The sequence below is a fragment of the Trachurus japonicus genome, chromosome 8, assembly GCF_045865225.1.
Source record: "Trachurus japonicus isolate A0001 chromosome 8, Traja_1.0".
NCBI classification, from domain to species: Eukaryota; Metazoa; Chordata; class Actinopteri; order Carangiformes; family Carangidae; genus Trachurus; species Trachurus japonicus.
In genome coordinates, this window is record NC_140914.1 from 22,431,380 (window position 1) to 22,448,118 (window position 16,739).

General features: G+C 45.8%; 1 protein-coding gene across 5 annotated transcripts in view; it reads left to right on the forward strand.

Annotated features, from left to right (window-relative positions):
* Nucleotides 1-16,308, forward strand: part of LOC146983214 (trinucleotide repeat-containing gene 6A protein-like) — a 32,661-nt gene extending 16,353 nt beyond the window's left edge. For 3 of the 5 annotated variants that reach the window (XM_085784699.1, XM_085784700.1, XM_085784701.1), the window contains 22 exons: nt 337-2,394; nt 2,535-2,733; nt 2,863-2,945; nt 3,000-3,395; nt 3,613-3,744; nt 3,899-4,063; nt 6,256-6,444; nt 6,593-6,759; nt 6,914-6,991; nt 7,523-7,690; nt 8,880-8,999; nt 10,940-11,077; nt 11,269-11,343; nt 11,469-11,643; nt 11,782-11,922; nt 12,084-12,254; nt 12,347-12,487; nt 12,623-12,730; nt 12,841-13,071; nt 13,550-13,626; nt 13,744-13,883; nt 14,478-16,308. In XM_085784699.1, the coding sequence (XP_085640825.1) occupies nt 337-2,394; nt 2,535-2,733; nt 2,863-2,945; nt 3,000-3,395; nt 3,613-3,744; nt 3,899-4,063; nt 6,256-6,444; nt 6,593-6,759; nt 6,914-6,991; nt 7,523-7,690; nt 8,880-8,999; nt 10,940-11,077; nt 11,269-11,343; nt 11,469-11,643; nt 11,782-11,922; nt 12,084-12,254; nt 12,347-12,487; nt 12,623-12,730; nt 12,841-13,071; nt 13,550-13,626; nt 13,744-13,883; nt 14,478-14,826 (5,501 nt within the window). In that variant the 3' untranslated portion in view covers nt 14,827-16,308. Of the gene's footprint in view, nt 1-336; nt 2,395-2,534; nt 2,734-2,862; nt 3,396-3,612; nt 3,745-3,898; nt 4,064-6,255; nt 6,445-6,592; nt 6,760-6,913; nt 6,992-7,522; nt 7,691-8,490; nt 8,647-8,879; nt 9,000-10,939; nt 11,078-11,268; nt 11,344-11,468; nt 11,644-11,781; nt 11,923-12,083; nt 12,255-12,346; nt 12,488-12,622; nt 12,731-12,840; nt 13,072-13,549; nt 13,627-13,743; nt 13,884-14,477 lie in introns of all 5 variants that reach the window. The other 2 variants (XM_085784702.1, XM_085784698.1) reach the window with 2 other exon arrangements.
* The last annotated feature ends 431 nt before the right edge of the window (nt 16,309-16,739 follow it).

Sequence of the window (16,739 nt, forward strand, 5' to 3'; positions counted from 1 at the left end):
TCCAACTTGTCTCCTGCTGTTGGTTGTTGTCTGCCTCCCTGAATCCTAGTTTATAGCTTTGGCATGCTTTTGGGTCCTGCTGTGGTGACAAAATGGTGGCAGCTGGGTCCAGGCTCAGTCCTGGCGCTGATCGCATCAAGAACAGTTGGGCAGCTGAAGGTTGCGGGGAATTGAAATATATAAAAGCAACTGAATAAGGAAATTAAAACCGCGTCTGTTGTTGTGAACACCTCTCCTGGATCCTTGAGTGAATACTTGGCTTTTATATTTTGAAAGTTTGTGAAAATTAAAAAAAATCTAACAGTGTCCTATTCCTTGTCTGTTTTCTCTCCTCAGGTCTGGAGCATCCTGGCTTGGACTCGCAGTATGAGCCATCCCCTTGGTCCTCTGGCTCTCCCTGCAGCAGTGACAGCAACAGCAACTGGGGGAAAGTCCTAGTGGACGGAAACACCGACAAACCCAACAACCCCTCTTCAACCAACTCCTCCGTCTGGCCTCCCTCCTCCTCCTCATTCTCCTGCTCCTCGTCTTCTTCCTCTTCTGGCTGTGGGTCAGGATCCGACCCTGAGCTGGCATCAGAATGCATGGACGCAGACTCTAGCTCCTCGATCGGCTCCGAGAAAAACCTTGCCGCTGTTGCTGTGACAACAGTGATGATGTCAGCAAATGCTTCTTCCTCCGTGTCTTCTACAGCTTCTTCCCCCACTTCCTCTTTGGTGACCTCTCCCATGATGGTCGGTGTTTCGGTGAACGGAGACAGCAACGGCAACAGTCGTCAGGTCATCGGCGGAGGGATGGGAGCCATCAGTGGTGCAAATGGAAATAATAACATCACCGGGCCCTCCCACTACTCTGTGGCTGGGTCCAGCAGTATTGGCAGCAATAACATGGGTAACCACAACATCAAGCTCGTCAGTAACAGCGGTGTATGGGGCACCCCGACGGGCAGCAACATGATGACCACAGGCGGAAGTAGCCCTTGCATCAATGGAGGGTTAAACCCAAACATTTTAAACCCAAATGCCAACCACGGTGCCTGGCCACAGAATCCAACCCCAAGTCCAGTCTCCCAGGGCCAACGGCCTCCACAGGCTCAGGGGATGAGTTCCAAACTGGGTATAGCTCCCCAACAGGGCCCCTTGCTGGGCTGGGGTGGCATGGCAGCTCCAGACAACAGCAGTATGATGGAAGACGCTGAGGTGACTAATGGTACAGCAAGCAGCAAGGTGTTAGGAAGCAGCAACAGTGGAAATGGTGGCCTGCAGCCTACCAACCTTAACACTGAATCCAATGGACCAAATAACACTATTATGATGAATACTACTACAACTACTACTAATGCCACAATGACCTCTAGTCCACCAAACTCTACCGCCTCACCCCAACTCAGTGGGGATTGTTCCTGGGGCTCCATTGGAGGAGGGAATGGGGGTCCGCTGGCCAATGGAAACCCTTCATCAGCCCCCCAGAACCCCCAAGGAGAGCTGGGGGGTCCTGGGGCTTTCGGTACGCCTTGGGGCGCAACTACCTACCCTGGAGACAAGGGCCCCCCAAATGCAGACACTGTGAACCCCCAAAACCCTGCCTTAATGCAGGCTGGGAACCCCCAAATCTCCTCTACTGCTGCTTTCAAGAGTAATAATAACCACAATAACACTGGGGCCCCACGCTGGGACCAGGGGCCCAATAATAACCCAAACCAGCCTCAGAGCAACTTGTCTTGGGGTGTCGGCTCGAATCAAATCCCAGGCTCTGCAGGCCAAACGCCAGGAAACGGGAACCAAACTACGATGGGCCCTCCAGCAGGGATACCTCGTCCCTGGGGGAGCAGCGCATCGTCTTCTTCCTCGTCCTCATCGTCTTCTTCCACATCAAACAACAAGATGTCAAACGGAGAATGGGGATCAGCAGCTCCTGGTAACAACCATTCAGATGCTGGAAGTCAGAAAGGAAGCTCTGCCAACAATGGCTGGAAGAGCCTGGAGGATGACGCCATGGGTATGGGAGGCAGTGGGGGAGGAGGTGGAAGTCATGGCTTGGGGAACGTCACTGGAGGCTGGGGTCGCTCCGCAGGAAGCGAAGGAAGCGGAGAGAGCTCCGGAGGCCGATCTAGCTCAGACAGAGACAGCAGCCAGTCAAAAGGAGGGAACCGCAGAAAAATTGCCCATCCTACACCACCAGTAGCACCAGCTGTGGCGCGGACGGTCGATGTGGACCCCAGAGTCCTTTCCAACACTGGGTGGGGTCAGACCCCCATACGGCAACACACAGCTTGGGATGTCAATTCTCCTCACAATCAGCCCCAAGGTCCCAGAGGAGATGAAAGAAAGCACAGCAGCGGAGGCTCCAGCTGGGGCACTGCAACACCGGCAGCTCCCTCCCAGACCTCTGGAGGTAAGTGGTGTCATATGTAGGAAGCTTTTAAGCAAATGCATTGTTGTGTTGTAACCAAAAATCTTCAAAATTACAACAGGAATGCCTTTTGCAATGAAATACAGAAGACCAAAATTGATCTCCCTTTCATTAACTTGCAGGCTGGGGGGGTAGGCCGGGCAGCTCAGGCCAAGACACTGGAGGTTCTGGCTGGGGAGAGCAGCGGTCAAACTCTGGGTGGGACAACAAAGGCCCAGGAGGTAGTGGAGGTAGTGGGCAGAGTGGCTGGGATGATAATAGCTACAAGGGTAGCAACAACAACAGTAACACATGGAGCAACAACTTCAATAAAGATGACAGGTAAATATTGTCTTCTGTGTTTTTTCTTTTTTTTTTAGATTCAAGTGATATTCTCTTATTTACCTGCAGCCAGTATTTTCTGCTGTCTGTGTTATATTTTACTGATCACCCTTCATCGTTATTGTTTAGGTCCAACACCTGGACTAATGCACCCAAACCACAGCAGGGCTGGGGTTCCAACAGTGGAAACGGAAATGAAGGCTGGGGTAGTGGTGGGGATGGTCCCAGAGGCGGAGGGGGAGGAGGAGGAGGAGGAGGAGGAGGAGGCGGCGGCGGCGGCGGCGGCGGCGGCAACAACCACTGGGGTGAGCACCAGAAAAGCGCAGGCTCAGTGGGCTGGGACAGGGACAGCGACAGTGACCGGTCCGGCTCTGGATGTTGGAGCGAGCCAAGTCGAACCAACACCAGCAGCAGCAACACCTGGGTTGGAAGCGGAGGATCAAATACTCCAGACCAGAGCACGTCAAACACTGGCTCCAACTGGGGAGACTCGGTCCACAAGCCCAATTCTCAGAGTAATAACCAGGGCTGGGGTGAGCCGGCAAAGAACAACCATGGAGCCCAGAACTGGGGTGAACCGACCCCCAAGCCCTCCAACGAGTGGGGCAAAGGTCCTGAATCTAACATGTCCAGAGGCAATCAAGGGTCTAACAAGCCCACAGGTAATTATCAGAACTATTAGAGAGAACTATCATGAGAAAATCCCGTTACAATCAATGTCTCAGACAGGATTATTGTTTTTAAGCGACTTACAGCGACTAAAGGACAACAAAACTGAATTTTGGCTCTTGACTTCACTATTGACAATGTACAGCAAGTCATTTGAGTGGGAGGACATAAAATTGATGACTCACTTTTGCGCTTTTATTCACTCTTCAGGCTGGCTGGGAGGCCCCATACCCACAACAGGTCAGAAAGAAGAAGTGGCAACTGGGTGGGAAGAGCCTTCTCCAGAGTCCATACGGCGGAGGATGGAGATCGATGATGGCACTGCAGCCTGGGGAGACCCTGGTAAACACTTGATACAGTTTGTGTTGTTTTTGTCCTGGCATGAGCTCACCCAGAATAACACGTGTAGTTCCAGGCTTATCCTTTACTCCTGATGACATTCATTTTTAGCCATGATGATGGCAAAACATTGACATAAATTAAACCTCCTTTCTAGGCAAATACAGCGGAGGAGCTGTCAACATGTGGAACCGGACTGGCCAATCTGACCAGGAGAACATGAGCATGCCCTCTCAGCATAAGCCCCACGCAGCACACAGCTCGATGCACCCTCCTCCTCAGCCCATGCAATCTGTTGCTCAGGAGAAAAGCTGCAATTCTGGTAAGTTGGCATATGTATGCATTATGCAGTTTAGGCTTGAATACATTCGTATTTACTCACTTAATGATAATCGGTTTACTACATTCCTATTTTTTAATCAATCCTACACAAACTATATCAAGTAGTAAACTAAATGTAAACTCCCCTGGGTCAACAGTCACATAAATAGACGGAAATAAGCTTGTACATGTGTGCACACACGTTTCCTCATTCTTTATTGCAGACCTTTGTAGTGTGGTCTTGTATAACCAATCTTAGGGTATTTGGCCTGTAGGGATAATTTCATTTTACCATTCCTGAAAGCAGTTTTTCAATCAAACCTTAGTTTTCTATATTCTCCCATGTACAGGTCTAACAACATGTAGTGAGTCCTGGTTGCATTTGCTAGCCTAGTAATGTTTGTTTTGTTTCTAGTTAAGTCTAGTTAATACTTGGATAGAATTGCAAGCACATGGGTGTCTAAAATGGTTTCGAGCATGTAAGTGCAGGCCTTCTGGTGCAGTCTGTAAGCCTCAAGAATGGAGAAAAAGGTGCAAGTCCCACCCACGCGCTCTCTTTGAGTTCGCTGAAATATGTTCTTGAAAGGATTTAGATTGTGATGAGACAAACACAATAAGCATGGGTGCACACGCGCATTCACAGATGTATACAAAGGCGTACACAATATGCACAGAAGCATAGAGAGGAAACAAACATGTACAGCCTCTCTCCCCCCCATCTCCCAACAGTGTTGTCTGTGCTGAGGGCTTTTTGTAATGCAGGTTGAGTCATCCCTTTGGAATGCTAAGAGCATCGATTTTTCTCTCCTCTCATTCGCCTTTTTTCTCCTCCCTTTCTCTCTCACCCGCCAATTCTGCTTGCTGTAGAAACAGGCTTTTGTTAGGTTTAAGAGTGAGGGAGAGTGAGAGACCGTGAGCAGTAAAGGAGGAGGCCTGGTGACTTAGTCAAGGGAACGTTTCCAATGTAAGATGGGAAACTAAAACGAGTAAGGCAGCTATTCTGTGGAAGCGGGCTGAGAAGGGGAGGGGCTGTTCGGGTTATTCAGGGTTGCTGGTCCAGCAAGCTAACTGGAGCAGCTAAGTGAAAGTGGCGAGGAAGGGTGGGGTGAACGAGCCAGCTACTAGACTGACAGGAAATAATTCATTTATGCATTGTGATTTATTTCAGTTAGTACTGGATTTATTTTTGTCGACACAACCTCACTGAAGACGGAAATGAGTAGTAATACATTGGGGAAAATCATTTAAGTAAAAAAAGTCCTTGTGGATGCAAAGCAAAATTGAATTCTAGACAAAAATATTGTGACTGTTCGGACATGTCAACAAATCGTCACAAAGACATGCACAGATGGATATTTTTGTTTGTCATCTCACTTGTTCTTGTTTTGAGATGAACTGATTCGCCTACATAGACAGGGGAGTGATATAATAACTGCAGGCCAGTGTCATAGATTGTTAAATGGTGTGTTTGTATTGGTGTAGACAAACATGTACCTCTGTGTGTGAGTGTATAGCAAATTTGCCTCAAGACATTCATGTGATAGTTTGTGTACTTGCGTTTACCTCTGTATTTGTCAAAACTGGCGGCGCGTTTTTGCGTGTTATGTGCAAGAACTTCTGTGCAAGCTTTGCTCAGTCACATGAGGGACACTGGACCCTGAGGCCACCCCATGATCTGTCCTATTTTTACGGGGAGGTATCCCTGGCATCTCCCCAAGCGCCTCCTGTGGAGGGAGAAAGTAGCAGGTCTGGGTGGTCAGCTGTAACAGGATCCTTTTGAACTCATACTTTCATGCACTTCAACACACACTGTCACATTTGAGAGTGAACAGACACACACACACAAGAGCTAAAGTAAAACTTTAGTAACACTTACATAAGCAAGTTGATGCAGGGTTCCCCAGGGATACAAGCAGGGCTGTCTCCATAACCTCCGTCATATTTATATTAGCTTCACTGAAAACAAGTCAGTTGACATACAAGATGTATTGTATGTATTGGGGCTTTGATGTGATCCAACACTCTCCCCACCTCTGGCCAAACAAGCCTAGTACAGCTGCTCTTATTTGGTAACAAATACTTTGTCTTGCAATGTTTGGTCTCTTTTTGGTGAACGTCCATGATCATGATATCCGTGTGATGAATATTTTGTAATCGTACTTCTAATGGGTGACTCCCTCTCTTTATCTCCAGGTTGGGGTGAGCCATACTCCCAGCAGAAGGAGCCCTCATCATGGGGGGAGCCTCCCGCTGCTCCACCCGTGACAGTGGACAACGGGACCTCTGCCTGGGGGAAGCCCAAAGACAGCAACACCGGCTGGGACGAACCCAGCAGGGACAGCAGAGAGTCTAACTCTGGATGGGGCAACCAGCATAAATCAGGTAGGTTCATACCCGAATACGTGAGATTGTGAAGTAAAGCAGGCAGGAGAGGATTTCCCTGTGAGATATGCATGAAATGGGCAAAAGTACCAAATACATTCACAGCTTGGTGTTCACCGTCTCCTTCCTTCCCCTCTGTCCTTGATAGCTCCTGGTCCCAAGCCCATGGAGACGTGGTGTGGCGAGGAGGTTTCCATGGGCAACAGCTGGGATCAGGAAGAAGAGGTGGAGATTGGCATGTGGAGCAACAGCCAACAGGACAACAGGTCCCATGACCAAAACACCTGGAACTACAAGCATAAAGGCGCAAACAAGGTTAGTTCACCGTAGCTTTGCACAATTGTTCTTCCCAAACATGAAAACAAAACATGCCCACTCTTAACAGACACTCGCTGACCTGCTGGGGAAGTTAATGCATATTCACCAGACAGAGAGGTAATTCTAAAATGATTTGTCTGCTGTATTTCAGATGAACAAACCAGTCAACAAACAGGATGAACCCTGGATGAAACCTTTCATCAACCAGTTCAGCGGCATGAACTTCCCTGTAAGTACTATTTCACATTATTTAGTGTTATTCTGATAACAATATCATCAACAAATGGGGCTCAACATGGCATAAACATATTTGAAGGAAATGGCTTCTAAAGCAATATTCTCAAACGTTTTAGCCATGAAATACACTTTCTATGCTAGTGGTACTACTATAAAACAAAATATTAAATATGACTACAATGATGCACTGGTGACATTATTCTACTTAGCCAAACATTGTGACTTAAGTGAGTTAGTGAGATTGACTGAGACGAGACGGCCTATTATGAGAGACAACAGAGAAATAAATATGGAAAGTGCGGGGATTTGATAGAAGAGGAAATAAAAAGAAAAGCAGGTGATGTCTAATTTGACCTCTTTGAATTTTGATTGAATAGCCATGTTCTGTGGCCACACGGTCAGAAGAGCCATAATCTTTTATGTACTGTAGTGTGTCTGTATCCTCTCAGCTGTTTGGATATTGAAAGTACACACTTCTCTAGAGAATGAATGCAAACATTTATGCTTGTCTTTCCCATTGCAGAGAGACTCTCCTGACGACTCCATGAAGACAGGAGCAGGGATGGTGCAGGACAAGCGCATGGACATGGGCGGTATGGGAGACTTCAATGGAGTGATGGGGAAGAACCCTGGGTCTCGACACCAGCTCCACAAGGAGTCTGCCATGGATCGCAACCCTTACTATGACAAGGTAAACTCAAACCTCCACCTTTCCCAGGTGTCCTATAGGTAGACATAGTGAGGCTTGGCCCCTCTCTTACCTGTGTGACAACTGTGAAGCAGGTATATGGAAGAGGGTGTTATGCATGTGAGCTGACGCAAACATCTGGCTGTGTAGTGCTCTCTCAGCCCTGTTGTGCCCCACAGTGGTTGGTTTAGCACACTGCATTTCAGTGTAGACCACCGAGTCTTCTGGTTCATTCGATACCTGCAGTTAACGTGATGTGGCTCCTCATTACAAACTATAGTTTTTACCTCTGCCTTTATCAGCAAAGAAACAAATGACAAATGCACACTTTGCACATGCTTAATTATGGCAATTTATTTGTTTTGCAAGGGATTTGTAACTATGCAGCAATAAAGCATTCCCTATGCTGTATGTAGCTGTAGTTGGTTGATTTTTGCTTTGCTGCTTTTCCTTTTGCACTTAGTAGCTGCTTGTGCGTTACCTCTTTGTTTCTATCTTTCTCACACCCATCCTCTGATGCCGTCGTCTCTTTCTCTCCCTTACTCTCAGATCTCTCCTACTTCAGTGCATCTCAATCTTTCTACTTTCACTTTTCAAACTGTGCACCATCTCACCACTTCTTTCGTCTGTCTTCACATTTCTTGCTCTTTCCTCCTGTTCCTCCTCCTCTCTCTATTCTTCTGCAAAATTAACTCTTTTCCTTCTTTTCTCCTTCCTTCTCTGCACTTCTTTGGCTGCTGATGTGCTTCCTGTCCCTCTGTGCTTGCCGTCCACCAACTGTGCGCCTGGCCTTGCCTCTGCAGCTGTCTGTTTCCCCCTCTGCTTATGATAGTCCAGCTTCTGATGAACTCTCCTCCAATCAAAGCATGAGCATTTCCCCCTCCAATTCTGCTCAGCCTATCCCCTGTCTCGACTCGGGGCCATTTGCTGCCCACTCTAGTCCAGGGGCCACTCGGCAGGTGAGTGTGGAAAGATGAGGCGGGTGTTGTCTTCAGATCTTGAGCTGGATCCTGGAGACAATAACAAGACACTAACAATAAGGAGCCTTTCATATGTCATCACTAACAAAAATAGCCTGTGATAAAAAAAAAGAAAAAGAATTGTCTATATTCTGTACACTACCATGCATTGTGATTTTTTTTCTAATGTTTGTTTATAACAGTGTGTGTGTTTTTGTGTCCTCTCTGCTCAGAATGTAAACCCTATGTTGGGTGGCAGCAGCGTAGCACAGGGCCGAGGCGGCCCCCAGTCCCAGGTCCCTCCCCAACCCAACCTTCGTAACCAAGTGCCTCCACCCATCCTGCCCTCTCAGGTAACGCACACACAACATAGAAACACACAACACACCACTAATCATTGCATCTACTGCTCATTATATTTTAGGGTACAAAGTGTCACAAGTCTGGTCTTGTCTCTGTAATAGTCTAAGGCAGGCTGTCTTTACACTGCAAGGTTCAAGTGGCCCAATTCAGATTCTTTCCTCTCAAGTGGCACAGATCGGATCTGTAAAAAGAGGAAAAAATCCGCACACCATGAGCTCCCTTCAGAAAAATTTAATAGCGTGACGTTTCGAGCAAAACAATGCTCTTTTTCAAACTGCTGTATACTGGTACAGACAGGAAACTGCTTATATATATACACACATACAAAACGACCCCGCCAGGTGAACAATCAACCCAATTGGGGTAAACCATTTTGAGAAAAGAGGGGGGGTTTGTGACCTCTATAGACTATCCAAAACAAAAGAAAAAAAAAAAATATATATATAATATAGGCAACAATACATGTTCATGAAGTACAAAGAGAAACATTTTTTTGTAATGAATCTATAGAGTACAGAAAGGTTCATAATTTTGTAGAAAATAAATAGATAGGCAGAGTCGAAATATTACGTAGTAGGGACACAGCAACCTAACTACAATAAAGAGGCGCCTCTGTCTATAAATTTGAAAGACACACAAATGATCGGATCTGTGACATGAACGTGTAAACGGGACGAATACGCATGGAATCAGATATTGTCGGATCAGATTTAGCTCCCATTATATGTAGAAATAAATCAGATACAAATTGGATATCTGGATCTTTCCTGGCAATGCGTGTTGTACGTCATCAATAATAATATTAATTCCCGTGCCCACATGTTTTGCTGAACCTCTGTAGCCTGTGATGGACTCGTGGGGCTGACCTGGACTACCGTGGCCAGCTGTGGTCACTGCCACAGGAACTATTAGACTCATTTTCGTGGTGTCTGCGTTTGTGTTTTTTTCCTCACTAGTTCTTGTTTTCATTTAACATTCATTTCTATGCGGATCGATACGAGGGCAAGAGGGAGTGTGAAAGAGAGAGCGCGCAAGATAAACACCAGATTTCATGTTTACCGGCAAAAACTGAAACGAGCCGATTAGAAATCAAGAGAGGAAAAACAAACATGGATGTGTCCAAGAGGCTTTGTCCCGTCCTCACTATGTGAGCGACGGCGGATCGGATGGTGGCACAGCTGTCACCGTCACTGTCACTGCATATCCCATAACAGGTCAGCTCAACACAGCCACTTTGTAAGGACAGACTCGATGTTCAATTTTTAAACAGTAATGTGTTGGATATAAACTCTGGGCACCAGACTCACCTTCGTTTATAATAATTATGGAATTATAACGTGACCTAATAAATCTCTCGTCTTTAAAAAAATTCACTAGCTTATTTCCTCTTCAGCAGGTTGTTTCACGCACGCAAAGCAGGTGTAAATGCAGATATCAGATATGGGTCACTTCTGATAGAACATGTAAATAGACAGTTTAAAAAATCGGAAATAGGCAACAAATCAGAATTGGGCATCAAGGCCTGTAGCGTTCTGGACGCCCTTTGAGCGTTGTCAAGACATCACATGTTGATCAGATCTGCAATAGTTTTTTCAGTTTATGAGCATTTTTTCCTTTGTTCCAGCAGCCACTGATTTCTTGATGTTATCGGGGTATGAGAGTCAACTTGCAGAAATAATTTGGATCATCACAATGTGCACCACTTAACAGTGTTGTCATGTAATGCAAAAGGAATGACTGTTGACTCTTGTTATGTTTTATCTAGTGCTTGGGGGCAAGTTCTGGTTAACACCCCTGCTTGTTTAGGACCTTAAGCAATCAATGAAATTATTTAGTTATAAACTTTGCAGGTTTGATTTGTATTATATATGCGTTTCCAAGAAAAAAATGTGGTCACATGAATTAAAAACCAACCCTGTTTTTTGTTTAGGTCCCTCCATCCCTGTTGAAGTACCCAGGAGGTAACGGAGGTCTGAACCCTCTCTTTGGCCCTCAGCAGGTGGCTGTGCTCAACCAACTCTCCCAGCTCAACCAGCTGTCACAGCTCAACCAGATCAACCAGTTACAGGTAGAGTGATGGAAACATGCCCTTAATCACATATACACGCAAGCAGGCAGAAGAAAGACATTTTCCGCTCTCAAACCTAAGCATTTAGTTTTGTAGTTATAGCTTCTGATACTAAAGCTGTTTTGGAGAATTGATTGAATCTTGATTGTATGAACTGGAAATAATAACACAACTGTTATTTCTTTCCGCAGCGTCTTCTTCTCCAGCAGCAGCAGCAGAAAGCTCAGAGCCAGAGAAACATGCCTGTGGGGCGACCAACTGAACAGGTGTGTGTGTGTGTGTGTGTTTTTAACATCTCCTCGGATCCTGCCACCTGACACACACTCTTTAGGATGTTGAACAGTACAGTATCTCTGGTTGGTTTCTCTAACCTCCTGCCTCTTGTCCTCAGACACGTCCTATTGGTTCGTCTCCATCAATGATGCAGCCCCCACGTCACCTGGATCCTTCTTTGCTGAAACAGGCTCCACCTCTCAAACCGTACCTGGATAACTACTTGTCCCACAATGCCCCTGAGATGCAGAAGGATGCTGCGGCTCTTGGATCCTTCAGCAACTTCCCTTTAAGTATGTTAACATTAAGAAGTACACGGATATACATTTTATAAAATGTATTTGAGTAGTAAAAGAAATGGGTTTTTGTCAGAATTTGTGATATTTGCATTGAAATGGACTGAGATTGTTCTGTTTCCTCCTTCTTGCCAGGCTTGAACTCTAACCTGAATGTATCCCTGGACATGGGTGGTGGTAATGGTGGTGGCGGAGCTGTGAGCTACAAAGAGCCGCCCCAGTCCAGATTGAAGAAACTTTGGGCTACTGACCCTCTGGAGCAGAACAGCAAACCTGGTACAGAAGAACCTGTTTGTGTTTGTGACATTACATGTTTGATAAAAATGAAACCTACATTTTTATTTTAATAATATTTAGGGAATCTATGAGCTGCTGTGTCCATTGAAACCTTGTACGTCTAAAAAGCACCACAAGACTAAATGGTGTTCATCCCACAGGTGCTATGTCGTCTGGGCTGCGTCTGGAGGACTCTCCCTTCTATGACTTCCTGTCTCCTGGCCCATCTCCCCTGAGTCCTCCCGGCCAATCAATGGGCTCGGTGGGCGATGGCTGGCCGCCCCGTGCCAACTCCCCCCCACCCCATGGAAACACTGTCACATGGCCCCCAGGTAGAGCCGCTCTCACAAACGCAAAAAAAAAAAAGTGAAGAGAAACGTTGGCTGTGAACTCTTCTCACCACTGTGTCCTTGTGTGTCTTCAGAGTTCCGGCCCGGGGAGCCTTGGAAAGGTTACCCCAACATCGACCCTGAGACTGACCCCTATGTGACCCCCGGCAGTGTCATCAACAACCTCTCCATCAACACCGTCCGCGACACAGACCACCTCAGGGACAGGAACAACGGTGAGTCGCACACATAAACTACAGTTGCATTTTGAAAGTCTTCTGCATCGTGAACTAGTTGTTTTCACACAAGTTCGTTTTCTCTTTTTCTTCGGCAACGATTAACGTGTTAAACTGACTCTTTGTGTTGTTCAGGGCCATCCTCATCACTGAACACCACGATGCCTTCTAACAGTGCCTGGTCATCCATTCGTGCCTCCAGCCACAGCGGTTCCCTCACCAGTACAGCACAAAGCACTTCAGGTATGTCACTCAGACCACATGAGCTTAAGATGGGACAGTCGTCAGTCCTGTGAAGTAGATGGGAGTGATGAAAAGGGGGGTTTCAGTTTGTTCTCCTCTTGTCCTTGCAGCCAGACCCAGTGAGTCAAAGTGGTCTCCCGGCGGCGGTTCTGTGTCCAACTCCTCCCTGGCCCATGAGCTGTGGAAGGTCCCCCTCGCTCCCAAGCCGCTGTCTGTGGCAGCCCCCTCCAGACCACCACCTGGCCTCACCAGCCAGAAGCCCAGCCCCGCCTCCTCTGGCTGGGATGCCTCTGCCCTGAGGTTGGGGGGATGGGGCTCCACTGAGTCCAGATACACACCTGGTGAGAGCTTGTGACACTGGAGTCACTTGAAGAATTATTTGCCACAACAAAATTTAATAACAAAATGTCGGTACATTACAGCACCTTAATTTGTCTAATGTGATTTTGAACACACTACAGTTAATATGCTTATCGAGCATGTGTTCAAATATTTCCAGAATAATTTGATGGGAATCAGACGAGAGGTGGTGCTACGTCACATTTTTAAAAATGTGTTGTCAGCTGCAGATCCCTCTTAACTTCTGCACAGAAAGTAAACTTAAACATAAATAACTTGATCACTATTGACATTCTGCAAATAAGGTTGCTTGCAAGTTTTTGGTGCTGCACCTTACGTCGGCATCAATTTTAATTTCTCATAGATAGAGATGACACCTCTGCTGTCCAGGTTTTATTCCTTTTCACACTTGCATTTTATCTGAAATGCACATGAGTCATGACCGTAGCTGATAATGATTTGTTGCTTGTGCCTCGGCAGGTTCCAGTTGGGGCGACAGCAGCAGCAGCAGCTCAGGGAGAACCCAATGGCTTGTTCTGAAAAATCTCACACCTCAGGTACTTACACATGAATGTTAACCTTTACACTTTGTGATTCTTGTTGTTTATATCTTATATTACAAGTGTTTATCAAATCTGTTTTGAGTACTGATCATTGATATTTTTGTCTCCCAGATTGACGGCTCTACCCTGAGGACCCTGTGCATGCAGCACGGCCCTCTGATCACATTCCACCTCAACCTGCCGCACGGTAACGCCGTGGTATGCTACAGCTCCAAGGATGAGGCCGCCAAGGCCCAGAAGAGCCTGCACATGTAAGGACACCAGAGACACTCATAAACATCTACTACCTGCTCCTCACCCAGTGTTGAATTAACTGCCACATTCATTACATTACTCTGTCTTCATTCATCTATCTCTGCTCGCTGGGTGTCTGATCTTCAGTCACCATTCACCAAGTAACATGTGTCCTGCACACATAATAAGTAGAGGCTATAATGAAGTGATGGTTAGATATTTAAATGTATACAACCGACCCCTGTTTATTGAAGCTGTGTGTTAATATAACGATGCTACTGTACACCAGTTAGCTGGAACATCCTGTCTATGACAAGCCCACTTACTATTCCGCTTACACACACACAAACATAGAATTTTACAGACATACACTTGTGACAAGATGATATAATCAGGAAGGATGATACTGAACCATGACAACCACTGGAAAATAGAAATAAAGCTCCCAGTGTGAAGGGAAAACGCTGACCAGTTATTCTAACCAGGTTACTACAGAGCATGTAAACATGTTGTCTGGATACTTGCATAATCCATTTCACAGTGTAACATTGTTCCTTGTGTGCGAGCAACAGACAAACACTCACACACTCTCACCCGGTGTCTCTCTGTAGGTGTGTTTTGGGGAACACTACTATTCTGGCTGAGTTTGCCAGCGAGGAGGAAATCAACCGTTTCTTTGCACAAGGGCAGTCATTGGCCACTCCCTCCTCCAACTGGCAGGCCATCGGCTCCTCTCAGAGCAGAATGGATCAGTCTCACCCCTTTCCCAGCCGCGCTCCTGAACCTAACCAGTGGAACAGCAGCGATCTCCACAGCTCCTCCCTATGGGGCGGGCCCAACTATTCCAGTAGCCTGTGGGGGACCCCCAGTGGCACCGAGGCAGGGAGGATCAGCAGCCCTTCTCCAATCAGCTCCTTCCTCCCGGTGGATCACCTGACAGGAGGTGGGGACTCCATGTGAACCGCCTGCCAATCAAACAGGCTGGGGGAAGGGTCAGTAGAGAATTATCAATAATCAGCAGAAGAAAATGAAAACAAAAAAAAATGTAGTTATAAACACAATGGCACTAGTTGGACTCTTTCTCACTTACAAGATATTCAACAAAACGGGGTCTCCCCTGTGGAAAGCAAGTTACGTTTCTCTCTGCACATATGTCCACTTTGTTTTAGCCCAAAAACATATCAGTCGGAATACTTGAATCATGCAGGCCAATTCTATAATGTGAACAGATGGATATTTGCTTCCAGGTAGTGCTCTTTCAGACCGAAAAAAGCTTCAGTCGAGCTCATTATTATATATATATATATTTTTTGTTTCATTCATCATGTTTATTTGAATTCCAATTCTTTTTATTTTTAACGTTTTCTTTTTGTTTTCTTTTTTTTTTTTGCGTTTGTTTGCTGACAATGTTGGAGTATGAGCTTTTTTAACTTTGCACTGAATGTGGTTTTTTCTCAGTATATATAATCTGCAATATAGAGGGAGCAGCCAGTTTTTCCAGTGTAGCTGTTTACTCATTGAGGTCCTTACCGTATGTGTGTGTGTATGCGTGTGCACGCGCACGTGTGTGGAAGTACTTTGTGCGTGTGATTTGCGTGTGTGAATGAGTATGTGTGCGCTCCTCTCTGCCTTGGCACGCCTACCTTACTGCGTTGTCGTGGAGTTCAAGATCAACAGATAGTTAAAGAAGAATAAAAGCTGACTTAGGAGGATTATCTGGTGATAGTAAAAGTGACATTAAAAAGTATTGCACCAATTTTGTTTTAAAACTAAAGAACGTTGAGCTCTGCAGTGCAAAGGACTGTAGCCGCAGCTGGGACTAGCAAGCCCCGCCCACCCTAATATAGGGGCGGGGCCTATCTAGCAAGCCCTCCCACTAGCCCCCTGGTGGGCAGAGGGGGGAACAGCACTTTCAGAATAGGCTTTCAATGTTTTGGAGGTGCCACACTGCAACCTCTTGTTTACAAGACTTAGGAGGCGGAACGTGTGTTCATTCTTCATTTTAAAGAGAAGATGGAATAAAAATAAAAAAAACAAAACAAAAAAAATGCACAAAAAAATCTCAAAATCATAAAAAAAAAACTTAAAAAAAAATTTATAAAACAAAGAGAAAACCAACAAAAAATTTAAACTCGTACTGAGGATGAAGATGATGCTTTGTAACTCTGGGAATTCGGATCAGTGTTTTTGGCCATGGCGTTGGTTATTTGAACTATTCCTCTTTGTCTGCTAAATAACCAGCAATGGTTCTCAGGAAATCAAGCCAGTTTTCCCCCCCTTGTAGTTGAATTAAAAAAAAAACTACTACTCCTTGTAGGAAAAGGAAAATCCAACTTCTAGCACTGAAAACGATGTATAGGTCTGTAAATTTTTTTTTCTCTGCCAAATAACTGCTTTAAGCTGGAGAAGCTCAACACACTGCTTTCGATATGCTGTCTTTTGGGGGGTGGGAGGGGGATCCCAATGTGGGGGGGTGGAGGACGGGCTGTAGAAAACCCATCGCTCCCTCTCCTCCTCTTCCTCCACTCCTCCACTCCACTGTTGTAAAAAAAAAAAAAAAAAAAAAATCAAAAGTGGGGAGTGTGTATTGTGTGAGTGTGTGACTGTCAGTGGAAGATGTTGTCTTGTCGGACTTAAAAACCAAGAGAAAGGCGAATCTGTATCTATGCATACTGTAGCCTCTCATGTGGCCTACTGAGAGGCGTTTTTTTTTTTTTTCTTTCTTTCCCCGTGTCTCACAAAATGTTTTAAATGTTTAATTAAGTACAACAAAATGCGAAATATTACTTGCTTTCTTTTTTTTTTCTTTTTCTTTTTTAATTGCTCTCATTGCCACAAAAGGTGTTTTGAAAAAAGGAAAGAAGAAAAACCTT